General features: G+C 39.1%; 2 protein-coding genes across 2 annotated transcripts in view; one reads left to right on the top strand and one right to left on the bottom strand.

Annotated features, from left to right (window-relative positions):
- FUCA2 (fucosidase, alpha-L- 2, plasma) overlaps positions 1–3,341 on the top strand; it is a 102,194-nt gene extending 98,853 nt beyond the window's left edge. The window contains exons 7-8 of the mRNA XM_009319153.1: positions 161–269; positions 1,767–3,341. Coding sequence (XP_009317428.1) covers positions 161–269; positions 1,767–1,907 — 250 coding nt within the window. The 3' untranslated portion in view covers positions 1,908–3,341. The remainder of the gene's footprint in view (positions 1–160; positions 270–1,766) is intronic.
- Positions 3,070–24,100, bottom strand: part of PEX3 (peroxisomal biogenesis factor 3) — a 26,808-nt gene continuing 5,777 nt past the window's right edge. Inside the window, exons 2-12 of the mRNA XM_009319152.1 lie at positions 16,279–16,410; positions 14,812–14,893; positions 10,979–11,022; positions 9,635–9,759; positions 8,204–8,270; positions 8,050–8,104; positions 7,620–7,776; positions 6,603–6,673; positions 5,677–5,799; positions 4,396–4,492; positions 3,070–3,864 (exon numbers count right to left, since the gene is read on the bottom strand). Of these exons, the coding sequence (XP_009317427.1) occupies positions 3,781–3,864; positions 4,396–4,492; positions 5,677–5,799; positions 6,603–6,673; positions 7,620–7,776; positions 8,050–8,104; positions 8,204–8,270; positions 9,635–9,759; positions 10,979–11,022; positions 14,812–14,893; positions 16,279–16,410 (1,037 nt within the window). The 3' untranslated portion in view covers positions 3,070–3,780. The remainder of the gene's footprint in view (positions 3,865–4,395; positions 4,493–5,676; positions 5,800–6,602; positions 6,674–7,619; positions 7,777–8,049; positions 8,105–8,203; positions 8,271–9,634; positions 9,760–10,978; positions 11,023–14,811; positions 14,894–16,278; positions 16,411–24,100) is intronic.

Genomic DNA, 24,100 nt, shown 5'->3' with positions numbered 1-24,100 from the left:
AGGGTATAAATTGCCTGAAAAGATGGTTATGTGTGTGAAAATGTAATTAATGCTGACTTTTCAAATCCATTTTTTCCAGTCTTGAAAGCACTCTATATATCGCTTCAGAAAATTTGCAAGGAAAAACCGACATGCGTTTCTGTTCCCCATTTTCAACCAGGTACACTTTCAGCCCTAAAGAAAGCAAAGTCAATGCCATCTTCCTTAACTGGCCAGTCTCTGGGACTCTGGAACTTGGTGAGCCACAGGCTAAGCTTGGAGAAACACAGGTAAAAGACAACACCCCCCTCACACCCTCACTCTCCCCCTTCTCCTTTAGAACAGTGAGGCTTTTAACACACAGTGCAAGAAATGAACATGCTCTGAAGGAAACACCTCTAGGATTTGTTATGTTCCATCAGTGTTTATTTTAGTTTCTGGCATCTTTGGGAATGCATAACTCTTCGGACAGAGTACATTGGAGGAGACCCAGCAAAATGTTTGTTTTTATTCGGGGACCTCCTTGTCGTTGTCCTCCCAGTGGGATGTTTCTCCTCCAACAAACAAAGTTAGACTGACTTGTTGCTGGGGTATGTTTTAGCTTGCGACTGAGGATCATAAAAAGAGGCCAAGTAGCAGGAAAAAAACCCCTGCCTCCCCTCCCATTTCCTGTGTAGACTCTAACTCAGCGTGACCTTTCTTTATAAATAGCCATCCTCATGACTTTGGTGATACTGCAATTGCTGTAATGGTGCAGTAGTTTCAAGTCAAAGCCTCGCACAAAGGGAAAGCACGCAGAGGTTTTCATTGCCCAGGGATGCTAAATAGTAAGTCAGCGCAACCCTAGACGTGTGCCTCGGAGCAAGCGGTGGTCAGAAGTTGAGGACAGGGATGCCGCACCTACCCTAGTAGTGTAACCCAATGGAAGCAGATTTATAGAGCAGAACAGCTGGTGCTGAGGACTTAATATCAACACTGTGCATTTAAGGTGGGGATTCACTTTGGCTTAGCTCTGTCCTGGTCTCACGCACTGGATGTCCACTAGCTGCTGAAATGCATTAAGGGTGTTTCTAGACTGTCTCTTCTGGTCTAGTCCCGTATGAAAAGAACCTAGTTAGTGCCAAGAGAGCTCTGCGGTAAGGAAGAAAGAGTAATTTCAGAACTGATGTAGATGCATCTTGAATTTTGTAGAGGCATCTAGACCGTTTGTGCACAAGAGAGTAACGTTCCTCAGGGGTAGAGGCTGGTCTTCAGCTGCTACCTTAAGCTGCTCCACTATTTTCAGCATTTCACCAGCTGGTGTAAAAGTCTCACCATAAAAGCTATTTGTGTGTTTTTAGTGGAGAGGCTCTTCAGGTCAGCTCTGTTCTGAGATACCTGGCTGCGCTCTGTAAGAAATACTGCTCACTCAAGACTACAAGTTCCACCGTGGGAAATGGGCATTTCAGAAATAGGCTATACAAAGCTGCATACTGTGGTGCCTGGATCCCTGCTTAGACCCAAATCCCATCCCAAATACTTCTGAAGTGTGTTTATGTACCTTTTACAGACCTAAGTTCTTCTCAAGACCCAGCATCACTAGCTTTATTACTTACATATCTATCTACTTTGCAAGTCTTTTTCTTCTACCTTTAATCATTATTTTATCATTCATTTGGTTGATAAGTGGCATTTAAGGATAATTGAATAGTAAAGTAGCTATGGAACAACATTTCGTTTGTCAATTTTGCAATTATGTGCACTTTGAAAAGGCACTGTTCTAATTGTGGTGTATGTTTTTACCTCAGGTGAAGCTGATTGGCTACAAGGAACTGCTGAAATGGGTTGCACTGGGAGAAAAGGGAATGGCGATAGCTCTACCTCAGTTAACTCCTAAGCAATTGCCATGTCAGTGGGGCTGGACTTTGCAACTGACCGACATAAACTGAGCCACAGAGTGAGTGCTGGAGCCTTGGGCAGTAGGGAATGCTGACGTTTTGCCCAGTTTCTCATCACTGGTTTCTAACTCGCTTGACGGAGAAACATCGGTACTTTCACTCGTTTTCTGAAAGGTGGGCTGTTATTAAAGGATGGAATGGAATGAAGCTCACATGAAATCTAGCACTAGATAGTTGGATCTCTGCATGCAATTTCTTTCTTTGAACTTGTGTGAAAAACTGAGCGTCTACCTGGACCTCTCCACTTTTTTTTAGTCAGTTTCTTGCCAGGTTATATGAAGAACAGAGGGGAAAAAAACCCAGGCACTAGCTTTTTAAAGTCATGAGAAAGAACAAAGCTAGCTCAAGCCAGCATTCAAATGCGCAGCAGTTACATTTCTCGCATTGAAGAACCGACTTCCACAAAACTGTACAGTAAAAACTGTCAGTTTTGGAGAAAAGGATAAACTTTTTCCAGTTGTGTGCAACAACTGGCAGTTTTAGCTGAGTAGGGTGGTGTATCTGCAAGAACAGTCCTATAAGGGTTAGGAATTCATCACAAATGCATGGAGGCAATGCATATGTACATCTTCACTTCTCGTCATGGAAATCATTAGTTTTATCTGTTCCTACTGTTGAGTAATTCTATCCATTAGTGGGATACAAGTGAAGCAGGAGGGGTTTTTTGCTCTTTTGTGTGATTTTACATGGTTAAAGCTGGCTCTTGTTTACAGCCATTGTTTTTACAGTTACCAGGGTGCCTTCTGTGGACTACTAAACAAAACATATACTTCAACAACTAACTTTTTTTAAAAAGAGAAATAATCAGGAGTTGCTAAGGATCCTCAGCTTTGGCAGAGAGACAACATTTTAAGCAGAGGGGAGATGACTGCATCCAACTTGAAAAATTCCCAGACGCGTAACGTGTCAAGATTTGTAGGGACAGACCCGCAGTATGAAGTTTGCAAAGAGGGGGAGGTATAGGACAACAAGCAGCACAAATTGTTTCAATGTAGGGATCAAAGGCTTATTTTTCCTGAGTAATGTTAATAAGTGCAAAACTATTACTGTATAAGTTAAACTTATTCTTTCAACTATGTCAAGATTTTAGGTGATGGGCCAAATGAGGTTATTGCCTTTCCTGCTAGTAATGTGAATACACGCACAAATCTTACATTAAAATGTTTTATTACAATACAGACAATTGGGCTCAAAATTAATACAAATTAAGATAAAATATTTACAAGTGAATGTGTACAGTATAGCTGTTTGAACAGCATAAACAAGAGAACTTCTAAAAATCCACATTCCTTTAGTATTAAGTAACAGAGAGCACACCCCCCAGCTTGTTCAAGAGGAACGTGCATCAGTTGGCAAAGGCTTTCTGAAGAATGAGGGACTCTTTGGAATAACATTGGTAAAGTTAAGGGAAAAAAGTTTTCCTTTATAAAAAGAAAAATTTGGGAGAAGAAGAAAGAAGCCTTACTTCATTCTGCTACTCTGTGCTATTCTTAGATCACTCTCACTAGTTTTTTCCAAAACTTGCACACCCCAGGCAAACAAATGGGTTTTTTAGTAATGTGCTGTAATACTGCCACCAGATGCCTTTCAGATGCAATAAAATAATCAAATGAATTATGGAAGAGTTTAACCACTTTTTTAATAGAAAAGTCTTTACATACAATGAGTCTTTCAACAAGAATATTTTTAATGGGTGTTTGAAACAGAATTCTGTTAGAACAAACATGGGCTCACTCCCACTTTTTTCAGAATGTTCTTTCTGCTGGTCTAGCACTCCTACACCATTATAAAATTAACCCAAGTCTCATCAGTAGTCACAAGGGATTTGTTATAAATACAGGATCTACTCCTATAAATGTGCAGTTCATTTCTCTAGTTGCTGAGGGGTACTAAAAGCTTCATAAACATTAGCAGCAAAATCTTTCACTTGTTCCATCATCAACAGGTCCTGGAAGAAATTTAAAGAATAAATTTGCTTAGTCAAACACATCCACCACTATTCTGGTTTTGCTGCAGTACATAGAATCATTAAGGTTGGAAAAGACCTCTAAGATCATCGAGTCCAACCGTCAATCCAACACCACCATGCCCCCTAAACCATGTCCCTAAGTGCAGCACCTACACAATTCATCACGTAGAATTCATACATAATTCATCGTGAGAAAAGCACCTGGCACTGCCACAGAGATCTACCTCAAATTTCTTGCTCTCGAAAGGTTTATGGGCAGAACTGCAAGTGGAACCAAGTCGAGAGAACTTTTTGTGCTCCTGCACAGTTTAGCAGAGGGAAGAGGTTCTAGAGAAATAGCGTATTTTTGGAAGATACAAGTTTACAGAAAGTTTAAGTTATGCCAATTGTTTCTACTTTTTTTTTTGAAGCCACTGAAATTAAACAGAATGAATTATGTTATTAAAAAGAAATATACAATGTTCATTTCAAAATTTTATTTGGGATATTTTAAATAAGCAAGATTCTTACCTGAACAAAGTGACTGGGTGTTTCACTGCATACTGAATGGATCTGTCCATTTATTATTGGAATTATCTTGGCTAAAGGAAGACTGACACTGGAAAGACTAGAAAAGAATGAAAAAATATTGACCTAGACCTGCTCTGACATTAGTAAAGCCACTAAACTGTGATTATTACAATTCTAAATAATTAGCATTTAGTTGAAGTAAGAGTTGAAAGACTGCAAACTAAAATATACAGATGAAGTTCTTTTTCCCTATCAAGTCTTTCATTTAATATAAAGTACCACCAAAGCAAATTTCAGTTGGTGTTCTTATTGCGCACAGTTTCATACTTGCTTCTCATGCAAGAGAAATATTGTTTAGCCAGAGTCTTTCTCTGTGTGTGTGTGTGTGTGTGTGTGTGTGTGTATGTAAACAGTTGTTAGAAGTGCCGCTCTACAATCTCACGCTATTTCAAACTCAAAACCAGGCTTAGGACAGACAGCCAAACTACAGCCTTTGGGATATTTTAAGTGATGTAAATAGTATATTTTTAAATAAAAACATTACTCTTTGAGAGCCATCAGTTGTTAAAATAAACATACGTAAACCCAGTTATTATTCCGGGTTTTAATTTTAATATTTGAACAATCATATTTCAAGGATTTGAACTCAGCTTTTGGATTTGTAACACTCTCACTGCACTGTTTAAAACCGAAGTTAACTTCAGAATAAAAGCTATTTTTAAACAGCCTTCTAGGAAGAGGCAGAAGATTCTGAATGTTAATATCTTTTCTTCAGCATACCAGCTAAGAACCTAAAGCTCCATAGGTGCTTTGGCTACATGTATTTGGAGAGTCACAGTAATGCCCACCTTCCTTGAGAACTACAGCGACTGACAGTCAGAGTCTGGGGCACACAGAGCGTGTCTGCTAACGCTAGGGGAACGCTATCTTTCTCACGGCCTCACAGGGGAGGTACTGCGGTACATCTTTCAGTAGTTGCCACCAGTGGGGTAAATCCTCTTCAGCTAGAAAGGCACTCTGCTTGTACAGTCTTGGCAAAGAGAGGGAAGTATAGGTCTTCTGATTTCTGCTTTTAGATCTGCAGGTAATGGTGGGAAAGATGCCTCGTGTGAATTCTAGCAGCTTCATGGGTGAAGTGTACTTATTCTTGAAAAGCAAGAAACGGAATCCTTTCCAGCATGAGGACTTCAAGTAGGCAGGAAAATCAGTAGCCTTTTTTGGAATTCACTGTGAACCCAAAGCATTATTCACATGAGAACCACAACAAAAGAAAACATTTACCTATTTACAGAGCCATTCTGAGAGAGGTCCTGTTCAGTAGGTCTAAAAAACTCTGCCATATTGTCCAGCAGTTGACTGAATCCTCTATTTAAACACGTGCTCAAAACTGTGCTGAAGTCTGGACTGAAAAACAAACGGTTTGATTCCTGGGATTTATTTTTTCAAACTAAAAAACGCTGCAAGTATTCAGTGCTACAGATGTATGACCCAGACGAAAGGCCGTTAGTACAGCCACCTCAAGAAAGACTCGCTCCCCAATAACTCCACAGCAAACCAATCAACAACCTACGCTCTACCCTAAGGTTACTAAAAACCAGACAAATCTAAAGCGTTCCTCGCTTCTCTCTTTTTTACTAAGTAATAACATAGAAGGGACTTATCCTTAAAACGTCCCAGATCTCTAGCAGCTAAATTGTAAGAATAGTTCGGCATTTGGCTCAATTCACTCGTATTCAATGTTTATTACAGAAGCCTCACTTCAGTAGCTCTCGTAAAAGGATGCAAGCAAGCACTCTCAAACCCCTGCATTAAAAATAAATTCTGATAAGCCAAAACTGGTGTTCATTTTATCAAAGCAAGTAAATCCAATAAAATTACTCTCAATTTACCCCGCTTTAGCAGAAGAGAAGTACTCCTCTGTTCCTGCGTAACTACAGAAAAGGTGAGGAAGAGATAATGGGGTCTGACTGGGAAGGACGTCCCGGCGATCTTGATAAGGCAGGATTATTTCTTATAAATGAATTTCAGAGCTCTCAAATTTTGAAAATCCCAGCCTACAATTAGGCTGGGAATATAAAAATGTAATGCAGCGGAGCGGTCACGTTTCACAAATGAAAGTTGACAGCTTTGTATATGAAAGTAATTGTCTTACATAAACAATAGTTGTGAGGAGGAGTTTAATATGAATACAGGATATTTCTCTATACCTTTCTAGCATATCTCTAGTTTCATTAAGTAATTTAATTGTAGCAATGTCTCTTTCTGTGAGTCCACAGGCCTAGAAAAAGCAAAGACAGACACTATTTAGTAAGAAATCCATTGGCAAGCGTAAGAATAAGAGTAGAAATGGAAGAGTTTTGTACCATGGAATTAAGTCAAGATGTGTAAGTAAAATCCATTTAAAAGAAAAGATTTATTGTTGTAAATCGGATTCTTTATAATTTGTGTTCTAATTTTCCTTTTAAATGGTCACTGTAGGATTATTTTTTTTTTTACTAAAAACAGTATTAGCAGGAAATACCAGACTAATCGAGCAAAGTAGTTTTTCCACTTCTGACCTCCAAAACTGAAATAAACCCTGCGTATCAGCTTAAGTTAAAGGGATAAGTGCATGTAGTCACACGCTGAAGCCTGTTTCTTCTTCATACTAGTATAAGATAAAGTTACGAATGAGTTTTCTCCAACCTATGGCGTGCACGGAGACAAAACACCTTTACAAAATTTAGGAAACTACTTTAACGTTACAACTGGGATTAGATACACCTTTCTCTTGACTCCTGTTCATTTTCCGGCCCAAACAACAAAGGACTCCAGCGCAGCATCACCTTCTTGTGCATCAGCCAAGATGCTGCCATTGTCCATGATCTTTGCTGGTACACAAGTGCAAGGTAGTACAATTTAGCTTAGGGCTGAGCCAAGCTGCACTGTGTTACAGCATACGCCACAGGCTAAAAGCAGTAATTGGGCTGTGTTTCTGAGCTCAGAGCTGACATTCCGAGGATGACACTTCTTTTCAAACAAATCTGAAGAAAGTACAACTTTACTTTGCCTAGATTAAAGAGGAAAGGACACCTGACTTATGAAGGAAGAGGCATCGCCATTTATTAAAGATACAGATACCACGGTACAACTAGAGGACTGTTAAGCACCCTTCCCTCCCCAAAAACAACAAACAAAAAAAAGCAGAATGAAAAAAGGTAGATGAAAGAAATTGAAACAAGTACCTGGGTAGCCAAGGGGTTTTCTTCATCCGGCATCAGATAATGACATAAGGGAGAGTAAGATGCAATCTGATCTGAATCTTTATGTTCCACTACTTTCCTGATATCTTTAAGTTTCTGTTCCAGCTCCAGAAGAGATAGGGTGTGCTTAAGGGAAATGCTGGAAAGGAAAAAGACTATAGTGATGATTGCAAAATGAGTAATGATGCTTTGCTCTCCTACCGATAACATGTTCGCAAGTATCAGGATCCCAATCTGCTATATTGGTTTGCACTGGCAGACATAGACTGCTATGATAAAAAAGTTGTTTTGGAAAAAGTCAGTACACCTTCCCCCCCCCCCTTTTTTTTTTATTCTAATAAAACTAATTGTTTTGGGAACAGTCATCACAATAAAACTTAAAAGCTCACCACAGAGAAATATAGAATCTTACCTTCCAAAAACTTTATGCACAGCTTGTTTAACAATAGTTATTAATTCAGTCAGTCCTAGAGGGAGGAAAGTGTCAAAATTATTCTAATGATTTGCTCAAGTCTAGAAAAAAGTAGAATTTTGTAACTGTAGTTAGCTCATAATAAGCACCATACCATCTCCTAAAAGGTGCTGAATACTTGACAAATATTGCTGCTGAACTTCAGGGGGAGCTAGTGGTGTCTACGAAGGAAAAAAAAACACAACAGTTCTATGACATGTCACCAGCAGAGAACAATGCAAAAATCATTTCAAACCGGTTGCGAGCAGTTTCCTTAACCTTTATAATACCCTGCAGCAGATGGATTCCCCATTCTCACGCAACTCTGTAGCTTCTGACTCTCTTCCTGCCATCAACCCATGGATCTTTCATAAGCCCTCTGGCATTCTTCTCTTCAATACTATAAAGAACTCTCTTCCATCTTCAGTGGCACAGAAAAATCTTTCACTTTTCATTCATATATAGGAAAGTCTCTTAAAAAACTGCATTGCAGGTGAAACTAGACTCTCCATCACCCCAGAAGTTAAACCTAGTGGAATAGGATAAGTATGCTCAACCCTAACAAAAGCCTATCTGACAGAAAAGAAGCTTTCAGGAACTGAGACAGGATCCCAGTTTGCTCCAGCGGAGTGCCTCAGAGTTGGCCCTGTCAACCCAATTCTCTATTGGAAAAATAACAGAAAGGAAACACGTTTCTAGTCCAACCTCATCTTGCCCTTTTAAAAAAGCTTTTTCAGGTTTTACAAAGTGAAGCACGACCTCCATCAACCCCGACCTCCCCAACAAAAGCTTTTCTCAGACCTGCCTTGACATGCTGTTCCTTTACTCTCAGCAGGAGCTGTTGCAGAGGGGCATACGACAACTAATCAAAGTTTGTATCTGTTATTTTTAGATGAGCCGTCCAACAATTTGCAGATCTTACTCTGTACAATGGGTACGCGCTTACTGTGGGATTGATCTATTTTTACTGAGCAGTGAGAGATACACTATACAAACAGAAACCAAGTCTTCTACCTTGCTTGGCCCCACCAACAGACATTTAGGTAGATGGCCTTTTGAAGTTAAACAAAAGTCAAAATTTCAAAGACAACATTTTTCTTCTTTAATCCTAGGAAAATTTAACTGGGGGAATTAAAGTATGTGCTAGGAAGACCTAAGCATTTATATACATTTGCATACATATCTTGGATCATTCACACAGTGTTACTGTTTCACAAAAATTAATGAAAGCAAAGAAATTATTTTATGGTGGTGTTTAGATATGAAGTAACCTTCTTTAAGCAACACAAACGCAGACAAAAGGTATTCTTCAATATTGCTAGTATTTTGTTAAGCAACAGTATCACCAAATCATCCAAATTTAGAGGCTATTAAAACACATCAATACACGTTACTTCCAGTAATGCTTCCACATCTCCCACTCTTATAAGAACTCTTTGTTTCATTCTAATATTCCTAAGCTATGCCCTTTTCATCTCTCACTAAATAATCCTTTCACTTCCAAGAAAGTGGAAGTTCTACCTTTGAAACAAAACAAGAAACTTACTGTGCCGTTTTTGCAGAGTGCAGCATTATCTAGGTAGATGTAACCGCCAATAATATTTAACTGGACTCGCAAAAGAACTACTAGCATACAGGTACTATATACAGCTACAATGCTTCTTGTGAAACCTTGAAAAGAGACAACAAAATAACTTCAAAGTTGAAGAAATAAGGGTGAGTCAAGGAGGGAGAGTGCACTCCAAGACTCAAGAAGTGCTGATGATTTTTAAATACACAGTCATATTTCTCTCATTGGTTGTCATAACACACGTTTTCACAACACATACCCAAGATGGTCATGAGTCTAATATGTGCTGGATCGACATCTAAAGTGTCCCGTTTAAAGTCCTATATTAATATCATTTTGCATGTTACACAAGTTGTTTTGGAAAAAAATAAAAGTTATACAAGTTGCTCCAGAAGGAAAATGGATGTACTGTCAAATCATCTTTCTTCATTAGGCCAGGAAATACACACAGTGTGTTAGCCCTCATCATGCAATTAAGACACAGAAGGCATAACAGCAGCTTGGGGAAAAAAAAGCTACCTAAGCAGGAGCAGCTAATATCTAAAGAAAGAAAACGAAAATGAGCATCAGCTACCAGCCACTAGGCAACAGAGGATGTGTGGAAGAAGTGACATGAATAAGTATGGATGAATATGCTGAGCAGCAAGGACATGGGAAGAAAGGCGCTGGATCAAAAGTAGGATCTGTATAGGTGTTGTGAAAAGGAGAAACAAAACCAAAAGGAAGGAAAGACAAAACCAGGAGGTGGTAGGGATAATAAATGGTACCGAGGAATCAAAAGTAGTAAAAAAAAGCTCAGTAGTATTCACTACATAATTATCCAACTTCACTATTCTTCCTTCCCTTCTGCTGCTTCCATCAGCCAATAACAAGATGAACCAAAGGGTTCATAACCACCATAGCAGCGGTTATCTCCAACAGGCTTGAAAAAAAAGTGCTGGCCGTGTAAGGGCTGGCCTATATTTCTGGTTGACGTTTTCTGTCAGGTTCAGCATAGAACTTTCTGAAAAACTAGTTTGATTTTTCTGTGATGGCACAGAAAGGTCTCACGAAGTTTTCTTGGGCAGGGCAACATGAAGGCCAATAAAATTCTTCACCTTCGTCTCTGAGCTTCTAATTTCCCTCAGGGCTACGAAAAATTCCATCATGAGGAGCTTTTGGGAGGGGGGACAGAGAGGAGGTTTGCCATGTAGTGTGTTACACTATCTTCATACCTACTGAAACAACAACCCAGTGTAAAGTGTGCATTTTAAAGGGTGTGAAAGACACTTTAAATTTATGCTAAATATTATGCAGATGGAATCTTTCATTTCCACTTACTTATTATCTTTAAATCCTCCCATATTTCTAACTTGTTTGCTGGCCTGTGGGAAAAATAAATGGAAATATTAAACATTAAAAAGTGTATTTTCCTTGGAAATTAATACATATATTAAATGAAATAACAGTGCTCTAAGGTGAGCTCATTTAGCTACTATAATTATTCAGATCAGATTCAAGTCTACATTGATTTGCCTCATTCAAGAAAGCAGTATATAAACAACACACTGTGAAGTCACAGAAAAGATATTAAAACTTTAATGTATAAATGTAGTGTTTAGTGATGTCAGTTATACACTTATATTATCAATTTTGAGTTACTACTGACTAAGCAGTCAGAAAAAGCCCACTGATGGCACGAAGTGGTCTTCCCTGGGGCCTTGATCCTGCATAGACTTAATGTAGGCCTCAGTTCAGTAGGGCTTCCTGTATCCACCTGTGCATCCTAAGGGCAGGATCAGAATTCCTATATCCTACTTTCTTGCAAGATTTACCATTGCCTGACTTGGTTTTAAAGTTCATATTTGATCATCAAAAAACAAAGAGATCATGAGCATCTGTGAAAAAGAAGTCTTGCAACATCCACAGAAATGCAAGTTGATCTTTTTTCTTTTGTTGAGGTGTGTTTACTTTTTTGACCTGACCAATTCCTAAAATTTTATATATTCTGCAGTCAAAAGAGCAAGGCTGTAGATTGCATAGATACACCTGAACTGCCTAAGGTATGCTGCATATTTGTAAGTACTATCCAGAGGTAATATTAGCAATATAGCAGCAGTAGCAGAGATAAGAGCAAGCTAACCATCCAAAAAGTTTCATCGGCCATTCTCGGCTGTTAAGCACTGTCAGTAAAGAATGGCTACTGTATCTCTATCGTGGAAGAAATAATATGTGAAAGTCACTTTGAGAAACATTTGGTAATTTCTTAGGATCGGAATTAACACTTAAATATTTAGGGCAGATAGGTCAGATTAACCTACGCTTAGACTTTACAGTAACCTGGTTTATAAAAAAATAATACACTTTTCCACCAGAAATCATTTCTCTTTACAGGCACAATTAGCCATTGAGGCATGTTTTCATCTGTCTGGAACAAACACATGCACTTTGGCATTAGTTTGACCATTATATCACTTACAGAAACAATGAATTTTTAAGCTCACCGCTATCAAATAATGCAAATGAACTGATATAATAAACTATTAAGTCTACAACTCCAGAAAGTAAAGAGACAGATTAAAGAAAGGATAGCTGGAAGAGATACAAGGATCCATAGCACATACAAAACCAGTTTACATACTTCTTTTTTTGCAAGCTAAATCAACAGTTTTAAAAGCTATTCTAAAGCAAAACAAAGGAAAGACTGTTAAAAAATACAGTAATATTTCTATAGATAAAACACGTAACAGGACTCAAAACCACATTTGTTACTTATGAGTGGTAAGTTTTCCATGCCAACTGAAGAGAGAAAAAGAAGCCAATACATCAACGTTGGCCAACAACATTTGCACCTATTATGTCAAAACATTTTCTAGAGCTCATGCTTACAGAGTTTCTCCTCACAACATAAGGCAACAGCCAGGTAGTAGTTTAAGTCTGCAAGTATTAAGCCAAACAGTGGAAATGGATTTTCAGCCTTCATCTGCTGCAATTTACTAAGACTCAGCTGCTACTCGAAACTCAACTTTCATTTCACATTTATTTATTTGGAAAACCATTATCTGCTACAGAGGCAAAAAGCAATGCAAACAAAAAAAAAAAATACAAGTTTGGAATAAAGCTAAGTGCTGCATAGGTGGGAGATACGCAACACCTGCAAGGCTACAGCAGCAGGTACTTCACCTCATTCAGTCCCATTGCTTTGAAAAGAGGAGGACAGACAGCAAGAACATCTGTGGTCTTGTGTGCTGCTCCCTCTTTAAAAGTTTCTCTGGAAGACTGAAGACTTCAGCCTGCTTACACCCCCAACCTACCACTGACCGCCCCAAATTACTAAAGCAATGTAAAAAGTTTTTAAATTTAAGGAAGTGAACGGATTTGAAGTTAAAGGAGTTTACCTAAGCCGTAACATGAGCTGTAACATATGATAACATAGATCCATAACATGCTAAGCCACAACATAGATGATGTGAGAAAAAGAATACATCTTCAGGGACATTAAGAAAGGTAAATCTCCACATCTACTCTTTTGTATATTCAACAACAATGGCACTCAAAGGTCCGGAGCCATTTGATTCATCTTCTCAAATGGACATGGAAAGAAAAGAGACAGATCTATACCTCCATGTGTAGCACAAGAATGCAGAGCTTCTTCAAAGACTCACTTCAAAGCGGAATGAGCCCTGATGGCTCATTCCATGATGTGTGCCTTCCCAACCCCTTCTCTACCTTTTCAGTTCAAAAAGTTCAAGCATCTAGTTAAAACTTCCTCAGCATAAGCCAAAAAAAGGAAGCATTAAGACACAAACTCCACTGTAAGATACACTCTAAATGGATATCCATGCTTACAGGATATTGCAAGTAACCAGCATTTTAAGAAGTATTCGTTTTCAGAAATGCATAACAATAATAACAGAAAGTCTCATCTCTATTTTCCCTGGGATTATTGGAATTCAGAAGTGTGTCACCATACCCGTAAACTGTTTCAACTAGTCAAACAAGTTAGGGACACCAGATATATTTTGATAAAAGAACGCATGCTACAGAGAACAGACTAAGGCATTATATGTCTTCACCACTGAACAAAGGATTGCAGGCCTTTGTAGACTATTTTGCTGCACAGTCCAGAAGACAAATCTGATGATCCACAAGATCTCTTGTTCATTCGGGTTAAATTTTCATTGAGTAAAACTCTTATTATGACAGGTATATTAAATATTCCATTAAAACTAACTTTTCCTAATTTCTTGTTATTTGGGGTAAATAATATTCAGTTACAGTTGCAAATTCTCAGATAATCTGTTATAAAAACATCGTTCAGGCTGTGATTCCCACTTTAAATATCACATTCTGTTGCCTTGTTGTGGGAGTTTTTTTGACTGAAAAAAAGACAATGACTGGATAGGTAATCTATTAAATGCTGGTCAGCTGAAGTTATAGCTATATAAATAAGCTAGTGGGTGGTAAACTAGAAAGGCAGTCTAGAGTGAGTCAGAAACCCTGTGTTAACTGCCTACGTAACACTTTTACTCCATGGCAAATGCCAAGCAGCTTACTCTACTTTTAAAGTATGCTATTATGCACTTCATATTTAAAAATACGCTATTTGTTCCTGCAGTTATAAGGAAACCAAAGGTGTTTTCTGACAGGGAAGCATTCCTCTTACTGTATGACATGCCCCTATTTGTTCTACTTCAAAAAGAAAAAAAATTACTTCTCATAGCTTACATCCATTTGCAATCTCATCTTGGATACTCTCCACAACTATTCATGTCTGACCTTGATAAGATTACATAAACATTTTTACAAACACAACATCAACAACTCAGTCAAGATACTCTGTCCTGTTTAAGAGAGGACTAAATCCTGTAAGTACTTTGTCTGCCTATCTTAGAAGCATTTCAACAAAAACCATGGCTCTCATTGCAGCATCTTAAAGGAACTATTATTTCTTGTAATGTTTGGAAAATGCCAGCCATACCTATCAGAATACATCTAACATGACACAAAATATTTACGTAGCAATTTCAAAATACTTTAAGACTAGTGACTCAATGGGACACAGAACCAAAATCCTGCATGCTGTCTATATTATAAATGTATAAGTTGAAAAAAAACCCTTATCTTGTGATCAAAAGAAGTGATCTTTAACACAATTAACAAAACAGTCTTACCTATTTTTAAGAAGAGATGTGAGACTCTCAGAATTTAATTGATGCATTAAGGCATCCCTCAATGTTGGAAGCATTGACAGCACTGTTATTAAAAGAAAAAAAGAAAAAAATCTGTCAACATCAAAAAAAATCATCATAAACCTATCCCCAGCTCTCACTCAATAGCTGCTATACAATGTAAATCCCATTGCTCAACAGGCAAAGCTGGGAGGACAAACAAAATAGGAAACCCTGGAGGTACTCAGAAGTGCAATTACCTGCGTGCCTCTCAGTGCCTCTTACGAGCTTGGGCACAATGCTGCCCTTCCACGGCTGCATGTCTTTGCTGGCTCTAGCTGCAGATGTGCACTCACATCCTGCATATACGTGCCTTCAACTCCCCAGAAGAAAATATGGTGAAAATCTACACTGTTGCACTTCTCCAAATGAGAAGAAAAAGATCCGAGGTTTGTTTTTTTTCCCCCCAACAAGAGAACCAGAGAAAGGTACGTTTTAAACACAAGAAAGCTGGTGGGAAAAAATCCTTTACTTTCAGAATATTCAATGTCCAATCTGCTGTTATATGATAGGAACAGGAAATAGAAAACAAGCATGCACAGAACATAATAAATACTAAGAAAAAATATGAGAAATCTTGACAAGAATGCATGCTGCCAGATAGAAGGTACTTTGTACAACGAAGGGCAAACAAAAATTTCATCTTTGCAGTAAAATCAATCCCAACACTACAAAATGGAAAAGATGAAAATGAAATACCAGGGTATTTCATGTCAGGGTAAACACAGTGCACAGAAAGCATTTGCAGCCACCCAAGAAGCCATTACAAATTTCAACAGGAGAAGAAAGTGCTGCCCAATTTGTTTTATAGAAATAGTTTTGAATGGCCTGTATTTACAAGAACGACAAGGATTTTGTTAAACTCTACCCTACCATCTCCTCTCCAAAAATCCAAAGACCAATGCTGTAATAGAAATACTTTCACTTTTTGCTCCCCAGCCAGTATAGGGAACTAATGGGCTGACGTGCTGCTTATTTGTAAATGAAAATTACCCACCAAGCTCTCTGTGTAGCTTACTAACAATGTGCTATAATGAATAAAATAATCCTGCTGTAAATTCGGTATTGTTTGAATCTGGGTGCTGTTTCATACCTCAATACCACATGCAGTTCAGGGCAATACGCAAAGGGTCTCAAAGTGACAAGAAAATCGTAACCTGCATGTATATTTCTATGCATTATAAATGGATATATTCAAACCAAGGGTTAAGATGACGCCTAGAAATCCCTTCAATCCTCTCTTCTTCAGATTCTGTTTTTATTATGCAAAATGACTCTATTTATGCACTAGTATTTAATTAAGATTTTGAATTCACCTACATTTTTTATTCTTCTTCCTTCCTGTCAATATGTAGTATAAATCCCCAAATAATTCCAGCTGTCAGAACAGTAGCTATTTCCTTATCTTACCTGTCATATTGCATGTCCTCTGATTACTTTCAAAATGATACTGCCTTCGCGCTTGGGCAATGTATTCAGCTGCCTCTCGTTCTTGGATTTCTCTGATTTTCTTCTGCCCGTATTTTCCCAGTAAATAGACTCCTACAGAGAGATTTTCATATTACAAGGTGCTTTAAAAATGTGAGGAAGGCCCCTTCAGCCCCTTCCTTTGATTCTAAACCATAAGGGTGCATAGTGGTTTTTTTGGGATATGTGGGTCTTGAGTATTTTAATACTGATTGACAAAGTAATACTCAGAAATAACGTTTTCAAAATTAATTAAAATGTCAAGGATAATGACTTGAATCACTATGAGAAACTCTCCTGAGAAGAGGTATCTTGCCTTTCAAAGAAGGCATTTTTGGTACTACTGCAACGTGAACAACTAGTACTGAAGAGACTGAAGCAAATATTGGGAAGAGAAAAAAATGTAGGGTAACAAAAACAAAGAACAAAGAAAAGAAACTGAAATGCATAGGTCTGGAGATGGATGAAAATTTAGTTTTTTTAAAAGATATCTTTCTAGAATTATCAGAAGTTAGAGATAAAACTCAAGTCTTAAAAATCACTTAAAAATCAGAGAAAAATGTTACAGACCAACACTTCCTTTGTTTTGTCCCAAAACTTGTCCGTGGGAAGAACCTTAGCTTCAGTGGGGCTTGACCGTGGCCCTCTTATTTCTTACCATGCCTTGTTCCTACTCTTCTCCTGCCCTTGAGGATGAAGATGATCCCTCATCACCCTCACTATGAATCTCCGTTTCCACAAAGACCCACCAAAAATTTTTGCTCTACATTTCCTCCTCTCCCAACATACATCCCTTTGAAGTTTCCCCCAACTGCTCTTCCCACACCACCAGGGGTTCAGAGATCCCTCCAGGCTGCCCACAGCCCTCTTCTTATCTTTCCTCGTCTCTGTCCCCCTTTCTAAGCCATTCCTCAAGACACCACTATGTCTGCTATACTTACTCTCAGCACCTTTGCCCACTGCAAGATGCTTTGCCTGAATTTCTCCCCCTCCACCCAGGGCTTCTCGTAACACCTCCTGTGTATCAAGTTCATTTGCTGCCTCCTGTATGCACTGGTAGCAGCAGTTACCTATTTAAGTGCATAACAAGCTCTTCCCATGTTCTCTCAGGAAAGGGGGGGCAGGCGAGGGAGGGATAAGGGAGGAACAAACCCAAGCAGAAAAGACTATTTATTGTACAAGCTGATCATCTTCTGTCCACTGGGGAGCAACCCCCTAAGTACTGAAACTCCTCTACAGTGTCAGCTCCAACTCTGTCAAGTCAATAATGGTACACAGAAGAAATCTGAATATTGAATCAAGTCTTTATTTTTTTTCCACCAAGCACTTTCAAAAGTCATAAACACAGAGCTGCAAAGTTTTCTTCCATATTCAATTTTCACATTTCAAAGTTAATATCTGAATGAATAAGGCGTTTAACAGTTGCTGAATGCTGAAAGTTTTAAAACTATTTTTATAAGCCTGATCCACAAAAATGAAAAAAAAAAAAAAACCCAACCCCAAACTCCCCAAGATTTTGAATTCAGCTACATTTTTTAGATCATTAAAACCTTTCAATACATTCTCCCAAACTACCATCAGTATTTCAAAAGGCTTGTCAACTTTGTGCCCCAATATTCATGGTTGCAAAAAAATCCGGCTATTCACATCGGCATTTGGTTTCCTAATAGGCAACTACAAGCCAGACCAGTTTGGAACAACCACAGTCACTTCCATTTATTTCCCAAAAGCCTCATAAAATAAAAATGGAGAAGTCACGCACTCTTGCTTCAGCCTTTAGCCAGACTGAGCATTTGCCTTGTGGAAGATTCACCCCATTAGATGCAAACTTTAATATTATGGTTCCATATACATAAAATGCAATTTTACCACTGTAAATTGTTAACCAAAACGAGACTTCATAAATAAGAATTAGATTATTTTTCTCTAAAAAATTATCAATTCCTGCCAAAAATATGTATTTAGAACACAACTGTCAGGGTACTTTTTTTTTTGCAGCTAACATACTGAAACAGCAACAATTCTTTTTAGTATTAGTAAATAGTTTTTGAACACAAGATTTTTCCCATCATTTTATCCCACCACATTTTTCACATTACATTTAGACATAGTCATTTGGACAAATGACTGCTTTTGTTTATTTTTCTCCCCCAAAATAAATCCTTTAACTCCGGGTTTTGTGGCAGAAAGGTCTCATAAGTATAAAAAAAAAAGACCCTTCCTGCATGTACACAGACAGACTTGCCAACAATTCAAGAAGACTCATGTGCATGACCTTGAGTGATATGCTGGAGCAGCACCTTTGTAATTACGATTGAGACACCTAATTGCTTAATACTCAATTGTTAAAGCTGTGTGATTACTCTGTACCAAGAACTGCTGTGCCTCGTGAGGGTCCAAAGTTGCATTAGCAGTCGTCCAGGTTTAACAAGGAGTTTCCAGAAAAAACACTTGTCTAAAATGATGCAACACCAACTACTAGTAGTCTTCTTTCTCCCCTCCTCCCCTGAATTAAGCTGTAACTTTGATACATCACTAACAGATGTTATTTACTCCAATATAATCTTCATCTTTGGGAATGCAATGCATTAGAAGTTAGCCAGAGTAAAAGTTACACCATCCACACAGCTTAAGCAAAACCAATGAACAACAAAAAAGTTTGGATGTCAGCAGCAGACTGCCTCTGTTACTAACCGCACGGCTTGTACGTGCCTCTAGGTCGCCTGGAGGACTCAGCACCACACTGGGGAAATTCGAGTCTCGTTTGTGACAATGAACTTCTGCCCACTAGTCACTTGTGCCTGAACGCAGCATCAGAGCCTCTGCAAGTCTCCAGCTTATGGGACATTTCAAGGAGCTGTCAGCCTGGGAGTCAGTCTGCATGCGTGTTCACATTTTACTTTAGAACTACTGTGTGTATCTATATTGATACACATAGCGTTAATTCAGAAGACCTGAAAATAACACAGACTTCTAAGAAGTCCAGGCTGAATACATCACAGGAAAACATCGTCACTCGGAGTTGGAAGCAGGACCGACCGGAGAAAGCCACATCCCAAGAACTGCCATAATGTCAAGTCAGCTAACATAACTGTAAGAAACTAAACTGACATTTTGAAAGTCTCTGTTGTTATAAACAAGCAAAGTGGACACCAACTTTTTACAATAGCTAATATAACTCAATTTTACCTCAGTATGGGATAGGAGGTCTGCAAAAAGTGGCAGCAGCAACATTTTACTCATGTCTAATTAGCTAAACCATTGTATAGATAGAACTTCATATTGAATCTTTCCCATACGTTCCATACAAAACCAGGAATTAAGAAAATTCAGCAATAATGAGACTGCCCAAAAGGTAATTTCTACGTAAACCTTTTTCTGCCTTCATTAAAATGTGAACTATGCAAACAACTATAGTCCCAACACTTCTGATTCACAGAGGGATCAGAAACAGATGAGCGGTACAAACTAGGATGCCAGAACCTTCAGGTACAGGAACCTCAGTAAGGATCTCGAACTACAATTCATACGGCTTTAAAATTCATCTACAAAGTGAAATGTGTTTACATTTGTATTGGCTGTCTGTGCTGGTTTTGACTGGGGTAGAGTTAATTTTCTTCACAGTGGCTAGTATGGGGCTGTGTTTTGGATTTGTGCTGGAAACAGTGTTGATAACACGGGGATGTTTTAGTTACTGCTGAGCAGTGCTTACACAGAGTCAAGGCCTTTTCTGCTTCTCACCCCACCCCACCAGCGAGTAGGCTGGGGGTGCATGAGAAGTTGGGAGGAGACACAGCCGGACCAACTGACCAAAGGTCCACACCATATGACGTCATGTTCAGCAATAAAACTAAAGAGGACATTGGCTGGGGGGCTGCTGCTTGGGGACTGGCTGGGCATCGGTCAGTTGGTGGTGAGCAACTGGTTTTCATTTGCATCACTTGTCTTTCTCGTGTTTTATTTTTCTCTCTCTTTGTTATTTCCCTCCCCTTTTCTGTACAATTTTTTATTACCATTATTATTAATAATTAAAAAAAGAAATAATAAACTGTTTTTACCTCAACACAGGAGTTTTCTCACTTTTACCCTTCCGATTCTCTCCCCCATCTCACCGGAGCGAGGGGGACAGGGAGTGAGTGAGCAGCTGTGTGGTGCTTAATTGCCAGCCAGGGTTAAACCATGACATTGTCCTACAATACTAGGAACACCTGGGGTCTACAGTACCCATATTCTGTGGAAGCAACACTTTGATTCATCTGTTAACAGTGAATTGAGATAAATATGCTGTAATTTGTCTCTGTAGTCCATCTTTGGCTGTAGCATTGTATAGTCTCTTTCCATCTTAACGTAAGTAATGGAAGTAGCTTACAAAATCTGCAGGCTCTTACATATTCCTGCCAGTGGCCTCAATCAGGTAGGATATTTCTCACATCACATAAGTTACGGCTTACCTCTCCCTCAGCCCTTTCCTTTCTTCACAAGTAGAACAGAGAGATGAGCAGAAGGGTGGGATTGGTAACTAGGAGGCATCAAGTTTTCAGGACACCTCTTTACAACCCTATGTAACTTTTGCCCTCCCTGCTTTATTTCCCTCAGAAAAAAAAACTAAGGGAAAATTTTCAGTTTTAAGAATTTCATTATGCAGAAATTGCACTGACACACAGAAGCCTGCATCTTCCCAGAACATCGACAGCTCCGTAAGTTGTGGTTTGTCCTTAAGTACAAGCTGTGCATCAACTGACATACAACTGTCCCACTATGGTTGAAAACCACATTTAAAATAAAGAGGTGCTAAAGCCGTATTCTCTTGGCACCACTGAGTCCCACCAAAACCTACTTAACGTCCCTGCACTCACTCACAAACCAAGACAACTTCCTTTGCTAAGCAGACAAGACTTCTGAACTGAAACGCTCTTTCTGCAAGCCGAAGGTTGCAACAGATGAAATTGAGAAAGAATTCATTCACCGCTGAAATCAGAACCATACATTGCAGACACACCCTGAACTCGCTCTTCTACTGCAGCGAGAGAATTTCAACAGTGAATCATTTTGTAATATCCATTGAAATCTGCCTCGAATGCTGAGCACTGAGATAGAAACTGCTCTAAGGTAAATCTACCTGTCCAATAGGTACAGGTAGATTTAGAACAAGTGAATATAACACATCCTTGCAGCTCTGTCACGCTAGCTCTCTCTACTTTAAATACTTCTAGTGGGTTTGATCCCAGAACACTAGATTTTGCTTGCTTGAAGAGATTTAAGTCTTTTCAGTATGCAATTTACTTTATATTGCTAAAAGAACAGACTTCTGAAGAAAGGGTTTGTACAGGGTCTTTGCTAAGTTGAGGTCTTCTCAGCCCCGCTCTATGGTTAAGGGAAAGTTACACCTATTTCAGTTGCTTTTCCCTCAATTTGAGCTCTTACGAGTTTTGTATCTTCATAAGCAGAAAAACATGCTGCAGTGTTGGGCCTGACAGAAGTTACACTAAGAATGACAGCCACTGATAACACACAAGGAATCCATCTCAGTAAACAGAGGAAAGGCTACCAACCAGCTCAGATTTTGATGCAATAACTCTTCAGTAACACAACACTGATACAACATTCTATCAGTAATAATGTAAAGACTCTCCCGTACAGTCTAACGAATCATTAAATATTCACATTAATCTCTGACCATGTGCCAGTTAAAGACTTAAAATCATTAAACCCTGTGATGTCCTGTTTTCCTTGTTATATCTTCCTTCCCAGAAAATGCACCTACAGCTCTTAAAAAAATGCAAACAAACATCAGAGATTGGTAGATTCCAGTCTCTGGTATTAAACCAGCAGATTTGGATGCTTTTCTTAAATCATTCAGCCACTTCCAAATATTCTGTCTTCAAGTAAAAGCAGCTATGTAAAGTTGCATTCTACCTTTCAACGTTAGGCAGCATTTTTTGGAGGAGAGTCCGCTGTGGATCTCAGAGTTCTGCTTCATTGGTGGAGCATTACCATAGCTCCTGGAGTTATTTTAAGGTCTGATCCATAACTAATATACAGATGGCCAAAGCACTCAAGATTCAGCTGCTGAACAACTGTAGTGCAGCACTCTGCAGCAAATCCCTCCATCTCCCAGGCTGCCCTAAAATACCATGGTGCAAGTTGTAGCTGGTGGCAGCTAACGATGTTCTCCTGCTTGCAGAGGCCCTGATTAACTACAGTCTCAAATACAAAAAAGCAATTCACTACAGAATTGCCCTCAAATACAGCACGGCCTGATGAAACAGGTACTTTATCCATGCTGCAGGCAATGACAGCATAGTTCAATATTTTCAGTCAGAAGTTGAAACGCTTGTAACAAGAGGAGCATCTTGGGCTTTTTTGGATTGGTCACACTTTAAATGACTTTATTTTAGTCCCTGATTATTTTTTTTTTAAGTGTACTTCATCCAGTCAGTAGCATTTTAGTGAAAGTAACACTGAACTGTACATAAACAGCACCAGTCATAAGGAAAAAGCTGCAAATTCAGTGATATTAGGATTGTTTGCAGGCTGGCAGAGGGCTGTGTATACATGACGAGTTTAGGATTTCAGGCTATGAGGACTACCGAGAGCCACAAGCTCCCCGATATCTGCTTTCCCACTTGGACACTGATCCACCTTTACTGGCTGAAATTGGGACAAGTGATGTTTTTACTACTCCCATTTGTCCGCCTACCACTCTCACAAAGACAGTTGAAGGGGAGGGGGAACAGCTTGCAGGTTACAGCCTGATATATTAAAGTAAATCTGCTTACTTAACATGGTGGGCTGTAAGCGTGGTGGCTCAGAAACGGGTAGACACTACGTTCTGCTGTACCGGCAAACTCAGAAAACCTGCAGGCGAAGGGGTGAACTGGAGAAGCGGTCTGACAAGTACTTCAGTAACCATCATCTAACCTATTATTGTGTATTAATTGGCACTCTTTGGAAAAATGCAGAAGGAATTCATGCTGAAAGGATGCAGAGGACACAACAACCAAGGCAAGTCAGAAGTATATACAACTCACAAGAGACCTCACCTGAATATGAGACAAAACACACTGCAAAAACCCTGTAGCTCTCAGAATATTTAACTGTTCAGGCAAGTTCCAGTGGGTATAAAAAATACAAACTTTCCTTAGCAACTCTGTAGTATTTAATTCCGTGTCGTTTGCATAAGATGTAAGTACATCTGATGACTGAGCATGCAAAGACATGGCTGTACCTTTTAAGGAGTATCTAATCTCCAGCCGCACAGATATGCGCTTTATTATTAAACAGAAAGATAGACCCAAGGTGTTATTCTAAATCCAATTCCGACTAAAGATAACCCTATAATAACTCCAAGGAAAGGAGGAGCTTACCAGACCATAACCACCCTACAGGTTAGACAAGAGCCTTACGAGAGAAAGAACGGCTTGAATAATTAATGTAGATCTTCCTCTCCAGTAAAGTTTCGTGTCTGCAGTTGGTTTATATTTGACAATTCACCTCAATGCACAAGTCACTTTCAAGCTTTCAGCCTCCGTCCTCAAAAATAATAATACAAACGTCGCCCACACTTTGCACGGTTAAACGTTGTTTCAAGCCACGCAAACACCCGCCGTGAGAACACCCAGGCAAGCCGAGTTCCTGTGTTTCAGGACTTACGGGACGTCGCGCAGATTCTCCTCCCTGCCTATGAGTAAAATCCTCACGCCACCTGAGCTCTCCCGAAGGCGGTCGGTGGCCGCGCTTCGGCGTCACCGGCAAGGCGAAGGGC

This window comes from Pygoscelis adeliae, unplaced genomic scaffold, assembly GCF_000699105.1.
Source record: "Pygoscelis adeliae isolate BGI_AS28 unplaced genomic scaffold, ASM69910v1 Scaffold172, whole genome shotgun sequence".
Classification (NCBI taxonomy): domain Eukaryota; kingdom Metazoa; phylum Chordata; class Aves; order Sphenisciformes; family Spheniscidae; genus Pygoscelis; species Pygoscelis adeliae.
The sequence above is the reverse complement of the archived record's forward strand: the minus strand, read 5'-3'. Positions and strand labels throughout refer to the sequence as shown.